This window comes from Poecilia mexicana, unplaced genomic scaffold, assembly GCF_051168715.1.
Source record: "Poecilia mexicana isolate PSO_F unplaced genomic scaffold, ASM5116871v1 scaffold_1, whole genome shotgun sequence".
NCBI classification, from domain to species: Eukaryota; Metazoa; Chordata; class Actinopteri; order Cyprinodontiformes; family Poeciliidae; genus Poecilia; species Poecilia mexicana.
The window spans coordinates 24,574,927-24,591,562 of NW_028263370.1; the positions used below are offsets into that span (position 1 = coordinate 24,574,927).

The following is a 16,636-nucleotide window of genomic DNA, read 5'->3' on the forward strand; positions in this document are numbered from 1 at the left end:
AAATGTGGCTAAAGCTGCTGCTAGCTGGTTTACTCTCCGATCGGAGGCTGTTTATTTTATACACAGTTAGAGAATGGTGAATTTACAATGATTAATAACAGCTATCTAACACTTAAATGCTGTTATTATTAAACTTACCTTTTATTATATCCTTAAGATTATGAGAATGCGGGAATTTTTCAGCTTGGTTCCCAAGGCAAAATCACACCGGAAGTAAAGATACCCAGGTTTGAGTTAAGGCGGCCATTGTCTGACGTCACTGTGAAAAGGGTCTATTCCAGGCTGAAACGAACTCTGATGACGAATGAACTCAAGATTTTTACGTCACCAGTTAGACAAACCCGTAAAACACGGAAAATATTCTGATCCAAACTGACTTTTAATTTGTTAAACTAATGTTGGATCTATTCTGTTTTTGTTCTGTTTGAAGTATTATCTTCTGTGTGAAGCATTTTGTTAACGTTTCTGTAAGTAGATAAAGTTTACTTCTTACTTTTCTATAGGTTGCTGTGGGGGGGAATTAGCCAATCAGGGGCTGATGTTTGTGTCTCCGGGCAGATTTTCCTCCGTGACGCTGCTGAAGGTGAGTTCAGCGGCGCTGCAGCGCCACCGCCGTCTCCGGGTCAGAACCAGGAGTCAAGAGGGAATCAGCAGCTGGACCAACGTTTCCTCAAGGCGCTGCTGATCTCAGAGCTCAGGTTTAATCTTTCCTGAGTGTAAAATGTTCCTTCAGATTCTGGCTCGGTTCTGAATGTTTCTGGTGTCGTTTGAGGGAGCGTGGAGGTTGAACCGGGCCTAAAATAAGACTAACCTGCTGATCTGACAGAAAAGTTTTTATAAAACAAAAACAATAACCAGAGAGCAAAACTATGAAATATGAAGTGAAATCCAGGATTTGTGGATGTTCAAAGGACAGCAATAAATCCAGAGTCCAGGAGGAACATGGGCTGTTTTAGCTAACATTTAAGCGCCTGCAGCCAGGCGCCGAGGCCATCGCTCATCACACCCACAGGAAGCCGGAGAGACGCGTCAGCAGGACCGACACGGCGACACGGACTGCCATGAAAAATTCAGCCCGTCCGATAAATAATAAAAGTCAACTGAAAGCAATCTTTTCTTTCTGAAACGTCTGACAGGTTGTTAGCCAGAGGCGCGCACACACACACTTACCAAACAGTTTATGGTCAGAACTCCCAGCAGAGCAGAAAGCACTTAGAAGTTGACATGCAATCATCCTTTCTTCCATTCGTCAAATATATGAAGCCAAATATTTAGTTTTTTGGAAGCTAGATTTTATATTTAGCTCCAAATGTAATGTGTTTTTAGCTAGCTAAATATTTAGTTAGCAAGTTAAACATTTAGCTAGCTAACTAAATATTTAACCTGTTAGTGAAATATTTAGATTAAAGCTAGAGACTTAGATTACCAACTCAATGTTTTGCTGACATTAAATGTTTTAAATATTTATAAATTGTTGTTGTTGAGCTAAATAACAATTATTTATCTTATAAGCTAAATATTTAGCTTGTATTTAGTTAAGATAGATATTTAGCATAAGCAAACATTTCATTAACAAGCTAATAAACAAAAAAGTAAATAAGCTTAATAAAAAGCTAAATATTTTTATTTAACTTCAAAACTAGTATTCTATTAGCAAGCTTAATATTTAATTAGCAAGTAAAGTATTAAGCTACCTCACTATATATTGAGATTGAAGCTAAATATTTAACTTGCTAACTAAATATTAGCAAGCTAATAAATAAAAAGTAAATTATATTGCTATCAAGCTAGATGTTATATTTAGCTTCAAACTAAATATTTAGTTTGAAACTGACATTATAAATCAATGACTAACACGGTGAAAACATGACTTACTGTCAGTGAAGTTGTTCCCTCATTTCTCTTCATAACCAGTCGTCCATGATGCCATGTTGTGTTGATATTTCCAGTGTGATTTAAAGTTTTGTGCAGCTTCAGATTTTAGTTGGTGTGAATTTATTTTTGATCTCTGGTCTAAGTCAGAGCCATCGCTGTGCCACATGGTTCACATCCAGCCGTTTGTTTCGTTTAACCGTCTGAGTCCAGCAGGAGCTGGACCATCGAACTGGCCGCCTGGCTCTTGAAGGAGAGCGTCTCTTAAAGTCATTAATCGTGGTTCTGGGACGGTGAGGATGTGAGTAACAGAACGCAGCAGCAGCTTTGACTTCATGTCACTTCAGCGTATTTGCTGTCAGAGTCGCTCAGCGTCTCTGCAGCACATCTGCTATTCCTGTCTGCTCGTCTGTCTCCTCACATCTCCGTCTCCGTCCGCCGGCCTCCATCTTTACCTCATCTGGCTCTGCACTCATCATTCTGCTGTTACTAATTAAACTGAAACACCAGAACCAACCAGCAGGTTACCGAGCTGCAGGTACATTACAGGACTCAGACAAATCTGTCGGTTCGTCGCCACGGTGTCCAAAACCTCCCGACTGCAGTGAACGCATCACAGTTTTCTTTGGAGGACTAAAGGTCAGACACAGGAAGAGGCTGTGGTCAATTTTCAAAATAAAACACTCCTGGTACCAGTGAGGTTCTGTTTGGCTGCTGGAGCTGAACAGACTCCGACTTCGGGTTCGGTTAACGGCTCAGGAAAGTTCAGAGTCGAGTTCCTGATGGAGTCTGAGCGGATGTAGAGAATCTGACCGAGCCCAGCGACCTGGACCACCGGTGGTACCATGCCCGGTCCGCGGACCGCCTAGTACCACCTCGCTTCCTGGCCTCCGAGTCGCTCTGACCGGCAGGACTGAATCCGTCAGAGCTTCAGCCACCGTTGTTACTCACACGGCCTCAATCCCATCCGTTCATGAAAGACCAGAGGCGTCCATTCAGGTCATATGACTTGGAATCAAGTCACGTAAATCTGAAATTAAATCGTTTTCATTTTGTGCCTCGGCGTTCCGGATGAAGAACCTGGATGCTAACACGTTCCAGAGCCGTTTCGGCTCCACCAGGAGCAGGCCTGGGGTCTGTTTCCTGGTTGCCCCTGGCGACAGATAGGCAGGCTGCATAGCAACATATGAACCTGTGATGAAATGACCTTTGACCTTCTGGATTCTTGGCACACTGCCAGCTGCTTCCCCAATGCATCCCACACTCCAGCCCACTTTGACAGCTTTAGAAAACAGATTTTTCTATAATATGTGGGATTCGGTGCAGGCAGGAGCTGCTTGGCGTTGTGGGACGCTCCGTCATAAAAACGGACTTCAGTTAAGCAGCCTTATGCCACACAGTTTGACTGAACTCTGACGCTGACGTACTGACCAGGCGCTCGTTTTGCTTAAAAAGTTGCAAACTTTTTATATATTTTGCTGCCATCAGTTTCCAGATGTTTCCTCTATTCCTTCTCTGCGTCTGTCTGGGTTTTTCTACTTTCCACCTCTTAAACTCCACAGACCGAGAACGACGGCAAAGAGCGTCTGTAAAACACGTAAAGCTGCCAGTGGAGGCGTGTTGTGACTTTATGCTGCTCTGGTAAGAAACATAATCTATCTTCATGTTTATGTAGCCAACAGACTGAGACGATGCAGCTGATCCAGTGGGACGAAGTACACACTGCAAACTGGCCTGATTAAATAATAATAACAATCATCATCATCATCATCATCATCATCATCATCAGCCTTGTGGCCTGAATGTGAGATTCGTCCAGAACCTTCAGGTTAGCCGATCAGACCTGCATCCAGAAGATAAGGAGAAGGAAATGGATTTTGGTTTCTGTTTCTGTGCAGAGAAGACAGTGAAAGTGAAGTTTCATTATCTTCAGTTTAAACTTCAGTTTCTGAAGCGTAAACGTCAGAAACTTTGGCTAACAGCTCTGGGCCTCGGCGCTCTGAAAGCTGCCGGTCATAAATAAAGAAAGAATCACATTAATTAGCAGAACGCTGCGACACGACCCGCCGTCAGTCTGGGAACCGAGCGGAAACACGCTGCACATTAAAAAACTCAGACTTATTCATGTTGTTCTGTCAACAAGCTGCTAAGTGCAAAAAGCTTTTCGGGGCCCGACAGGGAAAACGTCCCGCCGACGCGCCTCGGCTTCCTGTCACTCACCATGGTGGTCTCAGCGATGGAGCCGAAGCTGTTGATGAAGATGTTGCAGGAGACGTTGACCGGAGGACCTGAGGAGAAAACCGGCATTACAGCAGCAGATCTGGAGCTTTGCTCATCCAACATGCATCCAACTCTGAGACTGAACCGTTTCCAGGAGGGAAAGTTGGAGCTTCAGGAAACGATTCCAGAAATCTTAAAGAAAAGGATTTTATAGTTAATGTTTACATGAAGGAGGTCAGCCGATGCTGGGCTTTTTTCTTTTTAACTTTGATTCTAAATGACCAAAAAGAAGAAAAGTTTGGTCTGATTTAACTTCAGACAATGAGAAAACATGTTTGTATTTTTATTGGTGTATAATATTGGTAAATATCAGCCATAACAGCAAACTTATCAATAAATTATAATATTAATGTATTGATAGCTTAGGCCAGCCCCGAAATTATTTAATTTTATTTTGTTTTATTTAATTGGGTTAGATGATTTCATAAGTCTTTTAAAGAAATAAATATAGAAACGAGGGCAGGAACGCCGCTGATTGGCTGAATCAATAAAACATCTGGAAAAGTTTGAAGCAGCGATGCGGCCTGAGGATGAGAACAGAACCGGTTCAGATACCTTTAAAGTTCGGTCGGATCCGAGCGTCGTATCCCGACGTTCTTCCCATCAGTTTGTCCAGGAAGTCGGAGGGAGACATGGGAGCGTGGCGCGTCCTGGCGGCGCCGTCCAGCTCCTTACAGCGGCTCACGCTGCAGACAGAGGAAGAACGGCTTTCACAGCGGCACAGCGCCCCCTGGCTGCAGCGGTGAGGTTTACACCGGGTTTTACAGGTGGAAGTTCATTCAGAACAACTTAGGTTTGGAAAATAAGAGGAATCCTCATCAGAGAGCTAAGCTAACGGCTAGAAGCTGAGCTAAGGGCTAGTAGGTGAGCTAAGGGCTAGTAGGTGAGCTAATGGCTAGGAGCTGAACTAAAGGCTAGGAGCTAATGGCTAGGAGCAGCGCTAATGGCTAGGAGCTGAACTAAAGGCTAGGAGCAGCGCTAATGGCTAGGAGCTGAACTAAAGGCAAGGAGCAGCGCTAATGGCTAGAAGCAGTGCTAATAGCTAGGAGCTGAGCTAACGTCTAGGAGCTGAGCTAACGGCTAGGAGCAGCACTAATGGCTAGGAGCAGAACCTAGCCGTTAGCTCAGCAAGCCAGGGTTGGCTGAGCTAACAACTAGGAGCAAAGCTAACAACTGTGAATGAAGCTAACAGCTACGAGCAGCAGCCAATCAGGAAGGAGTGATGAGTCAGCTCTAATCTTTCAGTTCACTCATCATCATCATCATCAGATCCTGGGATCTGAGCTCCTCCTTCTCTCTTATCCAGCCCTTAATAATCAGAGCTCTGATTGGTCCAGCTGTCCCAGCAGAACCCTCCGGTACCAGGCTGCCGGTCCAGCTGGTTCTGGAGGCTCCATCAGGACAATAGGAAGCAGATCCTCCAGTTTTCAGCGCCACAAAAACAGATTTAGATTTTAAAAATCACTAAAATAATCAGAGAGAATTATGATCCCAACAGGTTGCCACGGTGACGTCACAGTGCGTGTCGACCAATCAGAACCATTGATGTCGAGTTCATGATCAGGTCCCCAGACCACCGACCGCTGCTGACATTCAAAACACACACACACACACACACACACACACACACACACACACGTCCTGGGAGACGGTAGATCTCTAAATGCCACAGTAAAGCTTGATGATCCTGAAACTCCATCGCTCCGTTTGTCATCCGGGACGAGCAGAACCAGAACCTCCAGATTAACCTGCCAGCGACAGCGGCGCTGCTTCATCCTCATCCTTCATCCTCACTCTTCATCCTCATCCTTCATCCTCACCCTTCATCCTGACTCCTCATCCTCACTCTTCATCCTCACCCTTCATCCTGACTCTTCATCCTGACTCCTCATCCTCACTCTTCATCCTCACCCTTCATCCTGACTCTTCATCCTCATCCTTCATCCTGACTCTTCATCCTCACCCTTCATCCTGACTCTTCATCCTCATCCTTCATCCTGACTCTTCATCCTCACCCTTCATCCTGACTCTTCATCCTGACTCCTCATCCTCACTCTTCATCCTCATCCTTCATCCTGACTCTTCATCCTCACTCTTCATCCTCACTCTACATCCTCACTCTTCATCGTCCGTTCCTCTGGTTCGCTCCATCAGGGATTATTCTCACGCTGCTCAGAAGCAAAACTCAGAACCGAATCGAGACGCTGAGGACCGACAGCTGACTTAAAGTCAGAGTTCAGAGCAGAGCAGCCAACATGTTCACCTCATAATCTGCTCTTTAACGCTGTAATCTCCAGGCTGCTGGAACTACGGCAGCCTGGAGGGACAAGCACAAGAAAAAAACTTAGCTATTATACCCAATAAGAACCTGTTTCACTGCTTCCTAAATTCCACTTTTTCCATTTTAACCATATTTATCACCCTAGAAGTTACTGATTATGGTGAACGAAAAGAATGAACAAATCAGAGGTAAACAGTTCCTGTTATTGTGTTTCATAACTATAACAATCTGCTGTGGAACATTAATGGTTTCACAAGATGTTAAAAAGTGTTTCCCTGTTTCCTTCACCAAAAATTATCTACCGTATTTTTCGGACTATAAGTCGTTACTTTTTTCCTCGCTTTGAACCAAAGCCGGTGGGCTTTTCTGTGGCTTTTTCTTCAACCACCAGGGGGCTCTGTAGCAGGAAGTGAATCATTGGAAGTCAGAATCGGAAATCAAAGAAGAACGCGCTGATTTTCATTTAGAACAAGCACATGCTAGCAGCAGGCACGACGGAGAAATGTTTTCAAATTCCCTCATCATGGAAACATGAAGAAGTTCATATGATGCAGCTTTTAGGTTGAAGGCTGAAGATCTGGGAGGAAGGAGGGACACGGAGCCGAGCAGGTCAGCTCGGCGGAGGGCTGCGTCTTTAACCCTTGTGCGTGCGAGGACTGAGGCAAACGTAGAGGAGGACTACGGCAGATGATACAAGTTTTACGTGTGTGGGGTCGGTCGGTCCCCATTTCTACATACAAGGGTAAATAAATCCAGCAGTTCTCTTTCATAGCATCTGCTTCGTGTCTCACAATGGGAAGGCCTCTGGCGTAACCGCATCACAAGCTCCTATTGAATGGCGCCAGCCAGCGTCAGAGAGGGCTGACGCTGAGCAGACATTTTATTCAAAAACCTTTTCCAGTTCCAACCAGTTCTCGTGTAAATACTGACGTTATTGTGAGCCAAGCTAAACGCCAGCTCGGTCGCCGGGCGCTTGGCCTGGGATTTCTGTTGGTATCACAGCGAGTAAGTTCTCTCTGGTAGAAATACAAAAAAAAAAAGCCGACTCACCATAAGGTTATTCGTTGGCAGTTTAAGGGTAGCAATACTCCCGCCATAAACTACCCACTGGGGTTCCCCCTCCATAGTCTAACCATAACTGGTTAGCTTAGCTGTCGCCAGCTCTTTTTCTTTTTAGTAGCTTTACGGCCATCCCATCTCCATCACCGTCAGGTCATCTAGTAACGTGGAGAAGAGCCCACAGGCTCACCTGCCCGTGCGGCAACAAAATTTCAAGCTGGGACCTCGGGCTGAAACGTGTCCAAGCAGCCTTTGACTCTGGGGAGACCTGCAGGTTCTCTGTCAAAGTGCTTCGTCACCGTCTGGCCCGTCAGACGACATTGTCCAGCAGCGACCCGCTTATGGCATCTGCAGCATCTGTGCAGGAACCGGCCTACCAAATAATTTCGCTGACCACTGATGCGGAAGCCGGGACGAGCTGGGCCGAAATCCTCGAATCCGTGGACCCGGTGCCATCTGGGGTCCCCGAACTCGGCCTCGAGTCCTGCTCGCTTAGTTCCCGGCAACGGGAGACTGCGAGTTTTCCAATAATGCGTCGGAACTTCCTTTCTCGGATAACAATGAGGATTATGACCCATCTCCTCCGCTGTCGCCAGGCGGCGCGGGTTTTCCAACCCGGTCATGAAGGCTCATCCTCGCTGGAACTGGACTTTGACTTGCACGACGTGTGCAAACGCACCGATGCAAAGCTTGACATCCAGTGGTCCGAGGTTCAAGCCGAGGTAGTTCGCTCCTGCTTCGACGGAAAAAAGCTGCCAGAAGCATGGAAAACAGGCAGATAACTCCTGCCAGTTTTTCCGGAGCTGCTGGAAGAACTAGCCGTCTCCGGGCGCAATAAGCCCTTCAAGGAGAAGCACCCAGTGGCTGGCAGTTCGGTGCTGGACTGTGACGGTATGGAGAAGTGCGTTCTCCGTTGCAGTTGCGGCTCATCTGCTATCTCGGGCACAAGGACAAATTTTTCATCCCCACCCAGAAAGGCTGGCTTTGTGGGCTTGGCCCGTGAGTGGTTCAGTCTACAGTCTGTAGGTCTCCCACAGTGTTAGAGATCATCCAGAATGCTACAGCTCCAGCAACAAGATCTTTGTATGAGTACAAATGATCTGTTTTTGAGCAATACGGGAGTCGGTATATTTTCGTTCCCATTGTGAGACACGAAACAAATGCTATGAAAGAGAACCGGGGTTACAAAAGTAACCTAAAGATTTATTAAGGACGAGAGCGGCGGAGATATCAGCGGCTTTTATATAAACGTTTCCAGTTTTAAAAAAAAAAACTTTGTAGATGTGGCTTATACTCTTTAGTCCGGAAATTATGGTAAGCTTGTTTTATTTTTTCCTGAAGGAATATCTGATTCAGGACACTAGCCTTAAACTCTCGCTTCCATAAATTTATTTAAATGTGACTAGCTGCAGCTAGCTAGCTCCAAGCTAACTGCAGCTAGCTAGCTCCAAGCTAACTGCAGCTAGCTAGCTCCAAGCTAACTGCAGCTAACTAGCTTTAAGCTAACTGCAGCAAGCTGGCTTCTTCTCAATGTTTCTCAGTAGTTGTTGTATTCTTGTTTCCAGTTAAATGTTTGCTGACAAAACGGACAGAAAAGTTTTGTCCCCCTAAGCTTCATGTTTTTTTAATGGGAAGACGTCTGTTTTTCAGAAAGCAGAGCAGAAACTAAGCAGATATTTCTGTGAAATTCTGTGTTTTGTTGTGGATTAGACTTTAAATTCAGTGAATCATATGGTTCTATGAAAGTTTATCGCTTCACTGCTCTGGAGCCTCCCGCTGCGACACAACGCCGATGAAAAGACCTCAGAGCAGCGACTGTAGCTCCTGGTCAACCTGGGAGGGGTCAAAGGTCACCTGGAGCCCATCAGAGGAAGATGATGCCCAAGTGGACAAACAGAAATGGAGTAGCTTCAGCTCTTCGGCGGTTCTCCAGGCTGGATTTCCCATCAGGACGCCATGCGTCTCATCATAAACCGGACCGGACAGAACCAGGAGCAGAAGGAGAAACGTGGATTTCCTTCTGGTTGTTCTGTCTGCAGGAATCCGTCTCTGAGGAAGATGAGTAAAACTCTTCATCATGTAACTAACATCCTGTCTCACATGATGGGTCGACGACAGACGACCCGGTGCTGCAGAACCGCCGCCTCCTCAGTGATTGGTCTGATGACTCAGAGTTCATCTCAGGGTCAGAGGTCACATGACGAGAGCCAGGACCGGAACCGGGCATTGAAACGACGCCGGGGGGCTTTCTACATGAATTAAGTAAATAAATAAACATCCACAGGAGGAAGGACGCTCTTCCTCCTCTTCATCACCTCCAGATGTTTGACGAAGAGCGTCGCGTTAAACAAGCAGATTAATCTTGTTACTTAATTTGTCCGTTTTAGCGCCGTTTATCCTCCGTCTCTGAACGCTTCACAGCAACATCCAGCTGAGATGTCAGATTACTGCATGCTGGATGCTAAGCTGCTTAGCTCGCTCTCCTCCTCTTCCTCCCGTCCTGACCTTTCAGTTCGGCTCCTTGGTTGAACAGCGGAAGCTGCATCAAGTCCTCATGTTTAATGGATGAGCTTCTCAGACACAGAGAAACCAGCTGAACTGATTCAGCAGCGACACGTTAAAACACAAACGTTTGATGTGGATTTTCTGAAAAAATGAAGTTTCATTCATGCAGAGGTTTAAAGATCAACACTGGACAATCATAAAAACGATTCTGCAGATTAACCGGAGTTCTGGTTCTCTGGAGAAGAGAATCCACCAGCATCCTTCTGCTAATGTGCTAATATCAGAGCTAATTTTAAGCTTAGCACACATGCTAACTGTGCTAACATTTAGGACAATTTGTGTTCCCAAAGTAAATTTTTCCAGATAAACTCTGATTTACTTGGCTGTTTTATAAACGTCAGTTGAGTAAAGTTGAAGTTTTGATTATCGACTGATAGATTTTATACTGATGCTCTTATTTTGGAGTTGGTTAAGACAGCGGTTCTGTTTCCTAACCTGAACAGAACCGGACCCAGCAGACGGTTCTGGCTCGTTTCTGCTGCCTGAGTCCAAACAGTTTCATTGTTTCCCTGGTGAGAGGAACGAACACCGATCAAATCTAAACTCAGTTTCTGTTTCTGCGCATTTGTCTTCAGCAAACGGGTCAGAAATTCACCAAAGTTTAGAATAATCCGGTCCAGTTCTGACCCGTCTTCAGCGGTCCGGATCCTCTGCTTTATTAATGCCATTTGAGCAACCTGTTCCCCTCCTGGCCTGTGGGGGCGCTGCACCAAGAACCACTGAAGGAAATGACACAAAAACCTCTGAAGACACTGAGAGCAACTTCCTGCTTCACCAGATGGAAACAAGATGGAGGATTTTAGCGGTTGGAGGATTTCTCTTTAGTCTTTGGCTAAAGACCAGGAGCCATTTCTGCTGCTAGCGCTAGGCTAGTATGTTAGCTTTGGTTGCATTTACCCAGAATGCCCTGCGCTGTAGTCCACTTCCTGCTTTTTGAGCAGTCTCTGGTCCGCTGTGCGTTCACATTCAAACCAAACCAGAGTTCACTTCAACTGAACCCAGGCCGAGGTTTGGAGGACCAGAGTTAGCTTAGCATTCATACGTCACCAACCGGACTGGACTTTGACTAGAAAGGTGGACTGGAGTTGGATTAAAGTGGACTGGGCTGGTGGGAATGATGCGGCGTGTTTTCAAAACCAAACTTAAGTAACGAGAACATCAAAATAAACAACATGGCCGCCAGCCATCCTAGAGCCCGAAGGAGCGGAGACTGGTGGGACGTCCTCAGACTGGACAGCTGGACTGGGAACCAGTACTGCCAACACTGATCCATCCCACCAATCAGCTGAGGGAGATGACTGTTCCTGAAAAGTGGAAACCCTGAGAACCAGAACCGTCGTCATCTCAGGACCCAGTATGACTTTCTGCCCGGTAAATGATGATGCTTCCTGGTAATTCATGGAAAACCTGGTCTGGCATCCGGACCGGAACCGGATCCGAGACGTCTGTCACAAGTATTCCCATCTGCTCTGCAATTATGCAACGAAACAATCTGATGAGACCGACAGGAAGAGAAGAGGCTTCTGCATCTGGAGACCCTTGCCCCTCCCCCACCCGCTGCTGTTACATAACGCCCCATCAGCATGCCGCTCTGCTCTCAGCAAAACGAGACCAGCTTCAGACCCAGGGTCTCCGTCCAGAAACTGGTTTCAAACTGGAAAATAAATTGTTCCAAATGTACTTTTTAGATTCAAGAGATTTTTTTCAGTTTCAAACATTTTTCTTTTGAACAAACTTTATGGCCCCAATGTAGCTCTATAGAGATCTCAGTTTTTCCTGGGCTTTGACTGGTCCTGGGCTTTGACTGGTCCTGGGCTTTGACTGGTCCCGGGTTTTGACTGGTCCCGGGTTTTGACTGTTCGCTGCTCGTTCCCTTCATGGATCTGCTGCCGGTTTTTGTCGTTATGAAAACTTTCAGCGGGTTGTTCCGGGTTCTGCTCGGCGTTTTGCTCCAGTTTTCACCGAACAGGAAGAAAATCCACTCTAATGTTTCTGCAGCTGATTCCAGATCGTTTCTGTGAACCGGAGCGATTCATCTGTGAACACTTTAATAACCGTCATGTTTCATAGCTTCATGCTCCAGGAACTCTGAGTGATTCTTCAGCCGGCGGCGGCGGAGCGTCATCCAAACACCAAAAACCCATTTGGCTCCGTCCGGTCACTAAACCGTTCCTCCTGGAAACACGGAGCAACATCTGTTCTGCTCCCTGGATTTCCTTCCATGTTTGGAGGCCAGCGGAGCGAACGCTCAGGTTAAACACGCAGCGGCCTCGCCGTCGTGTTTAACCTGAAATATGCATGCTGGCTGTCTTCTGCTCCAGCAAAGCATCTGCTCATTACGCGGCGCAGTCATCAGCTGCTGCTGCTCCAGGATGAGGTCAGGCGCCTCCGGGCCGCGCCGCTACCTCCAACACGGCCGATCCGCCTGCTGCACCCAGACATGCATAATGCATGACTGCATAACGCGGCGCAGGGGGTCAGGCATAAAGCAGAGACGCTTCTGGAAGCTCTGTGGCCCATAAACAGCTGCTTCCCTTCATCACCGTTAAACTACATTTATCAAAATGTTTGTCTTTCCAACAGCAAGACGAACAAAGTCTGTCGAACTTTTCACTGAACAAGAACCAAGACTCATTCTGGCCCAGAGGCGTCACCAGAAAATGCTATGAGGGTAGCACGAAATTAGCATTCATGCCTCACCGACCGGACTTTGACTAGACAGACACACTGGAGTTGGATTAAATCAGCCTGCAGCCTAAATTTCTGCTGTTTTCCAGTGAAAAATGCTCCAAACATGTATTTCATTCTTTATTATTATTCCTATATCTGGGTTTCCTGTCTGGCCCGTTTGCGGTTCTGGTTCTGGTTCCTGTTGATCAGCTGCAGGAGGAAAACAAACATCCTGAAATAAACCTGGATTCCCAGAGAAGCCTGGAGGGTTTCTGGCGTAACATCCAGAGTCGGGTCGACTGGCGCCTGCAGCCAAATGTTCACTTACTGAGAGGAGACCGCCGAGCCTTCATCACTCCTCTTCCTCAGGCCGCCGCACCACTTAGCGCAGCGGCGGCTTCTTCAGCCGGCTGACCCGCGTTACAGCGGAGGGCTGGAAAAGTTCTGCATTTTCTGTTCCTCGTGTCAGGAAGTGAAACGGATCTATGATATAGATCTATCACACATAGAGTGGAACCGCTCAGCCTCTTTTCTAGAAGTTCTGATTCTGGAATCAAAACTCAGAACATCAGATCAATAAAAATGATCAGTTCAACAGAAATGATCATCGCTGTGCTCTCAGCTCTGGTCCGGGCCGAATTCCTGCATCAACAGAACCAGAACCAGCAGATGACCTGATACAACCCAGATCATCACTGACTGGACCTCCATCCAGGTTCTGGTTCTCTCCAGTCTCTGATCTCCAGATGAAATGAAAACTTTACTTTCATCTGAAAACAGAACTTTGGACCAGTTCTGGTTCTGCTTGACCCAAATGGCAGCCCAGATTCTGGATCCAGCCTCAGTCCACTCCTGGAGAAGCTTGAATGGATTCCGCTTCATATTAAGGCTGCGGTTCTCCCCATACTGAACTTTTTCCTTCCACTCAACTTTCTGTAAATATGCTTATATTCACTCGGCACACAGGTTTCTTCAGCCATGAACCGCTGAGTGTTCTTTGTTTCATTTCTATTTATTTTTTATATATATAACATTTCTGACTTGCTGTCAAATATTTTAAATATTTTTTAACTAATAAAACAATAAGATTGCAAATAAAATTCAACGTTAAATAATAGTGATAAAGTTAAATTAATGTTATTCAGTAATAAACAAATATGAATTCATGCTACAGGGTATAATAGGATAAACTGGAATTGGTTCTTATTCAGTAGCTTTTGGATGAAATATTTGTTTTTATTATTCCTGACCAAATTACTGCTAATTTTGTCAGGATTTGTCTTCCATAGGGAGGAGAGATCAGAAGGTAAATTTCAGACGTTTTCCTCCAGATAAACGGTTAAATGCCTCCTGGAGCTTCATCATCAGGAATATTCCTGCATGTACCGCAGATCGGATGTTTAACTGAGAAATGAACCTGTTGGTACCGGATCATTAGGATCCGCTCCGGGCTGATGAGACCCGCTCTGACAGCTCTGAACACCGGCAGAAAAAAGCTTTTAATATTTATCAGAACAAGCTTTTAATAAACTGATGCTGGAGAGAAACTGCAGCTGAAGGAAGGCCCGGGTTCTGGATCTGCCGTCAGAACATCTGTAGTCGTTACATAAACGTCATAAAAGCTAAACGCTGTTGGGCTCTGGCTGGTTTCCTTCGTCAGACATGCGATGAAGCGGAGTTGGAGACGCCAACAGGCGGAGTCCCGTCGCTCATGTCCGGCCTGCTAACCGGATGTTACATCATGTCGGGAGGCCGGCTCGCTAAGCTAACAGCATTAATATGTTATTTAGCCTTACATAAGAGAAATTGTATTCATTCATTTACAAATGTCACAGTTTCAAACTACATATTTATTTTGAAGCTAAACACTTTTAGTACTATCTATTTAGTTAACGATTAATTTAAGTATTTAGTTCAAAGCTAACTATTTAATTGGCAAACTAAGTATCAAGTTTGAAGCTAAAGTGAGTAAGCTTACTGTTTAGTTGGAAGCTAACTACTTTGCCACCAATCTGTTTTTAGTTTGAATCTAATTATTTAGTTTGCAAACTAAATATTTAGTGAGAAGTTGAATATTTAATTAGCATGCTAATTTATTTAGCTTGCAGCAGCCTGGGTTACAGGCTGCTGCATCCTGCGTGCAGAAAGCAGCGTTATGGCAGATCCTTCCTCCCAGCTGCGGTTAGACTCCAAGTCCATCGCTGCTCCCAACGTTCCCAGTAACGCTGCTGCTGGTTCCACTGAAGGTCGTTTCTGTTCTGCCTTCCTGCAGCCACACAGTTAGAAATGATGATGGGATTTAATCTGCAAACGTGTCGGGTTGTAGAAATGTAGCCGATGGTTGTGGTGATTCCACTTCCTGTTGCTGATGATGACATTTCCTCCTGAAGCTGAACGCAGCTCCTTCAGTCTCTTCCTCATTGTTTAACCTTCTGAGTGAATCTCTGCTGTTTTGACTGTCAACCTGCATAATGAGTTTATTTTTTCCTCCAGCAGGAAAAAAGTTTTTCTGTTGGTTTCTGTTTGGCTCTGACAGGAAGTCGGCTCAGCGCTCGGGTTAATCTGCTTACGGGTCATGGATGGATTCAGAGATCAGATCTAACAGGATTACAGTCTGGATCCAAATCCACACCGTTTTCTGACAATCCAAATCTCTCCTTTTGTTTTATTCCAACAAAAGCTGCAACGATACAAACTGTTCAAATCAGATTATAGTTCCCCTGCTCTGATAGCTAAGTGGCTTGAGCAGCTGTTGTTCCTGGTTTCCATGACGACTTGTTCAACTTTTCCGAGTCTCTGGAAACCTCTAGCCTCCTCCTGACGCCCGGATCAGCGATGAGCCAGAAACACTGGTAGCTCCGGGCGGGAGGCACAGCAACGCCGGAGGGGAGAGGAGGATGAACACATGAAGCTTCTGCTGACTGAAGAGCAGGACGACTTTTACAGCAGCAGCTTTCAGAAACGCTTCATGTTTGAACCACTCGGCGCCATCTTTACTCTGCCGCCGAGTTCCTCGGTGTCTGAGCCAAATGAAGGAGATGAACCTGAAGGAAGCTGCAGGTCAGAGCAGACGGCTCCAAATACTGGAATACTCATCAGGAGTTTTTATAGAAGTTCTCAATGCCCAGCTTTTATTTTGATAGTCCTTTTCTTCAAGTTAATTAGCAAATTATTAGCCAAATATAATATCAGAGCTAATTAAATGTTTAGCTAGCTTAATTAAATAATTAAAATGAGCTGATAATTTTCATTCTGATGTTTTTGATGGAACCATCCATAATAAATCCATTTATTATATAATCCATAATAAAATTAATTATATTGTGGAATATAATCCATTTTATGGTTCAAGTAGAAAATGTTAATTTACATTTTTATTGTTTTTGGTTATTGTCTTATTTTGGGTATTTAAAATATCTTCCATTTCCAGAGTTTAGTCTTTTTTCACAAAATCAAACTATTAGATTTTCGGAGATATTTATGATCGATATGTGACTTACAGATGGTCTGAAAACATTATTATCGGTTATCGCAGGAATTTGTTAGTTTGTTGCCGTCAGCATTTTGTTCTTCCTTCTGAATTAAATCTTTTCTCTCTGAGACGTTTTCAGGTTTAATAAAGCTGGACATGATTTTAAATCCACATTCAGAAACTTTGATCCTGAAAGACGATTCAGGATCAGAAACAGGAAGTCAGACGGTCAGAACCGAATGGATCACATCAGATAACCCACATTAAACCTTCACCACACTGGAAACGGCTTCTTTCCACAAGCCATCAGACTCATCAACACACTGTAGTAAACTAAACGAACAAGTCATGAACAGTTCCTTCACTTCACTCTTTGCATTCAGCATCTGCATCACCTGACACTACCTGTATGTCCACTGATTGCACTTCTGCTGTGT

The 16,636-nt window shown here is 45.2% G+C and overlaps 1 protein-coding gene across 1 annotated transcript in view; it reads right to left on the reverse strand.

The window, feature by feature from the left end:
- glra3 (glycine receptor, alpha 3) overlaps positions 1-16,636 on the reverse strand; it is a 39,408-nt gene that overhangs the window by 20,916 nt on the left and 1,856 nt on the right. The window contains exons 2-3 of the mRNA XM_088006807.1: positions 4,708-4,838; positions 4,093-4,160 (exon numbers count right to left, since the gene is read on the reverse strand). Of these exons, the coding sequence (XP_087862933.1) occupies positions 4,093-4,160; positions 4,708-4,838 (199 nt within the window). The remainder of the gene's footprint in view (positions 1-4,092; positions 4,161-4,707; positions 4,839-16,636) is intronic.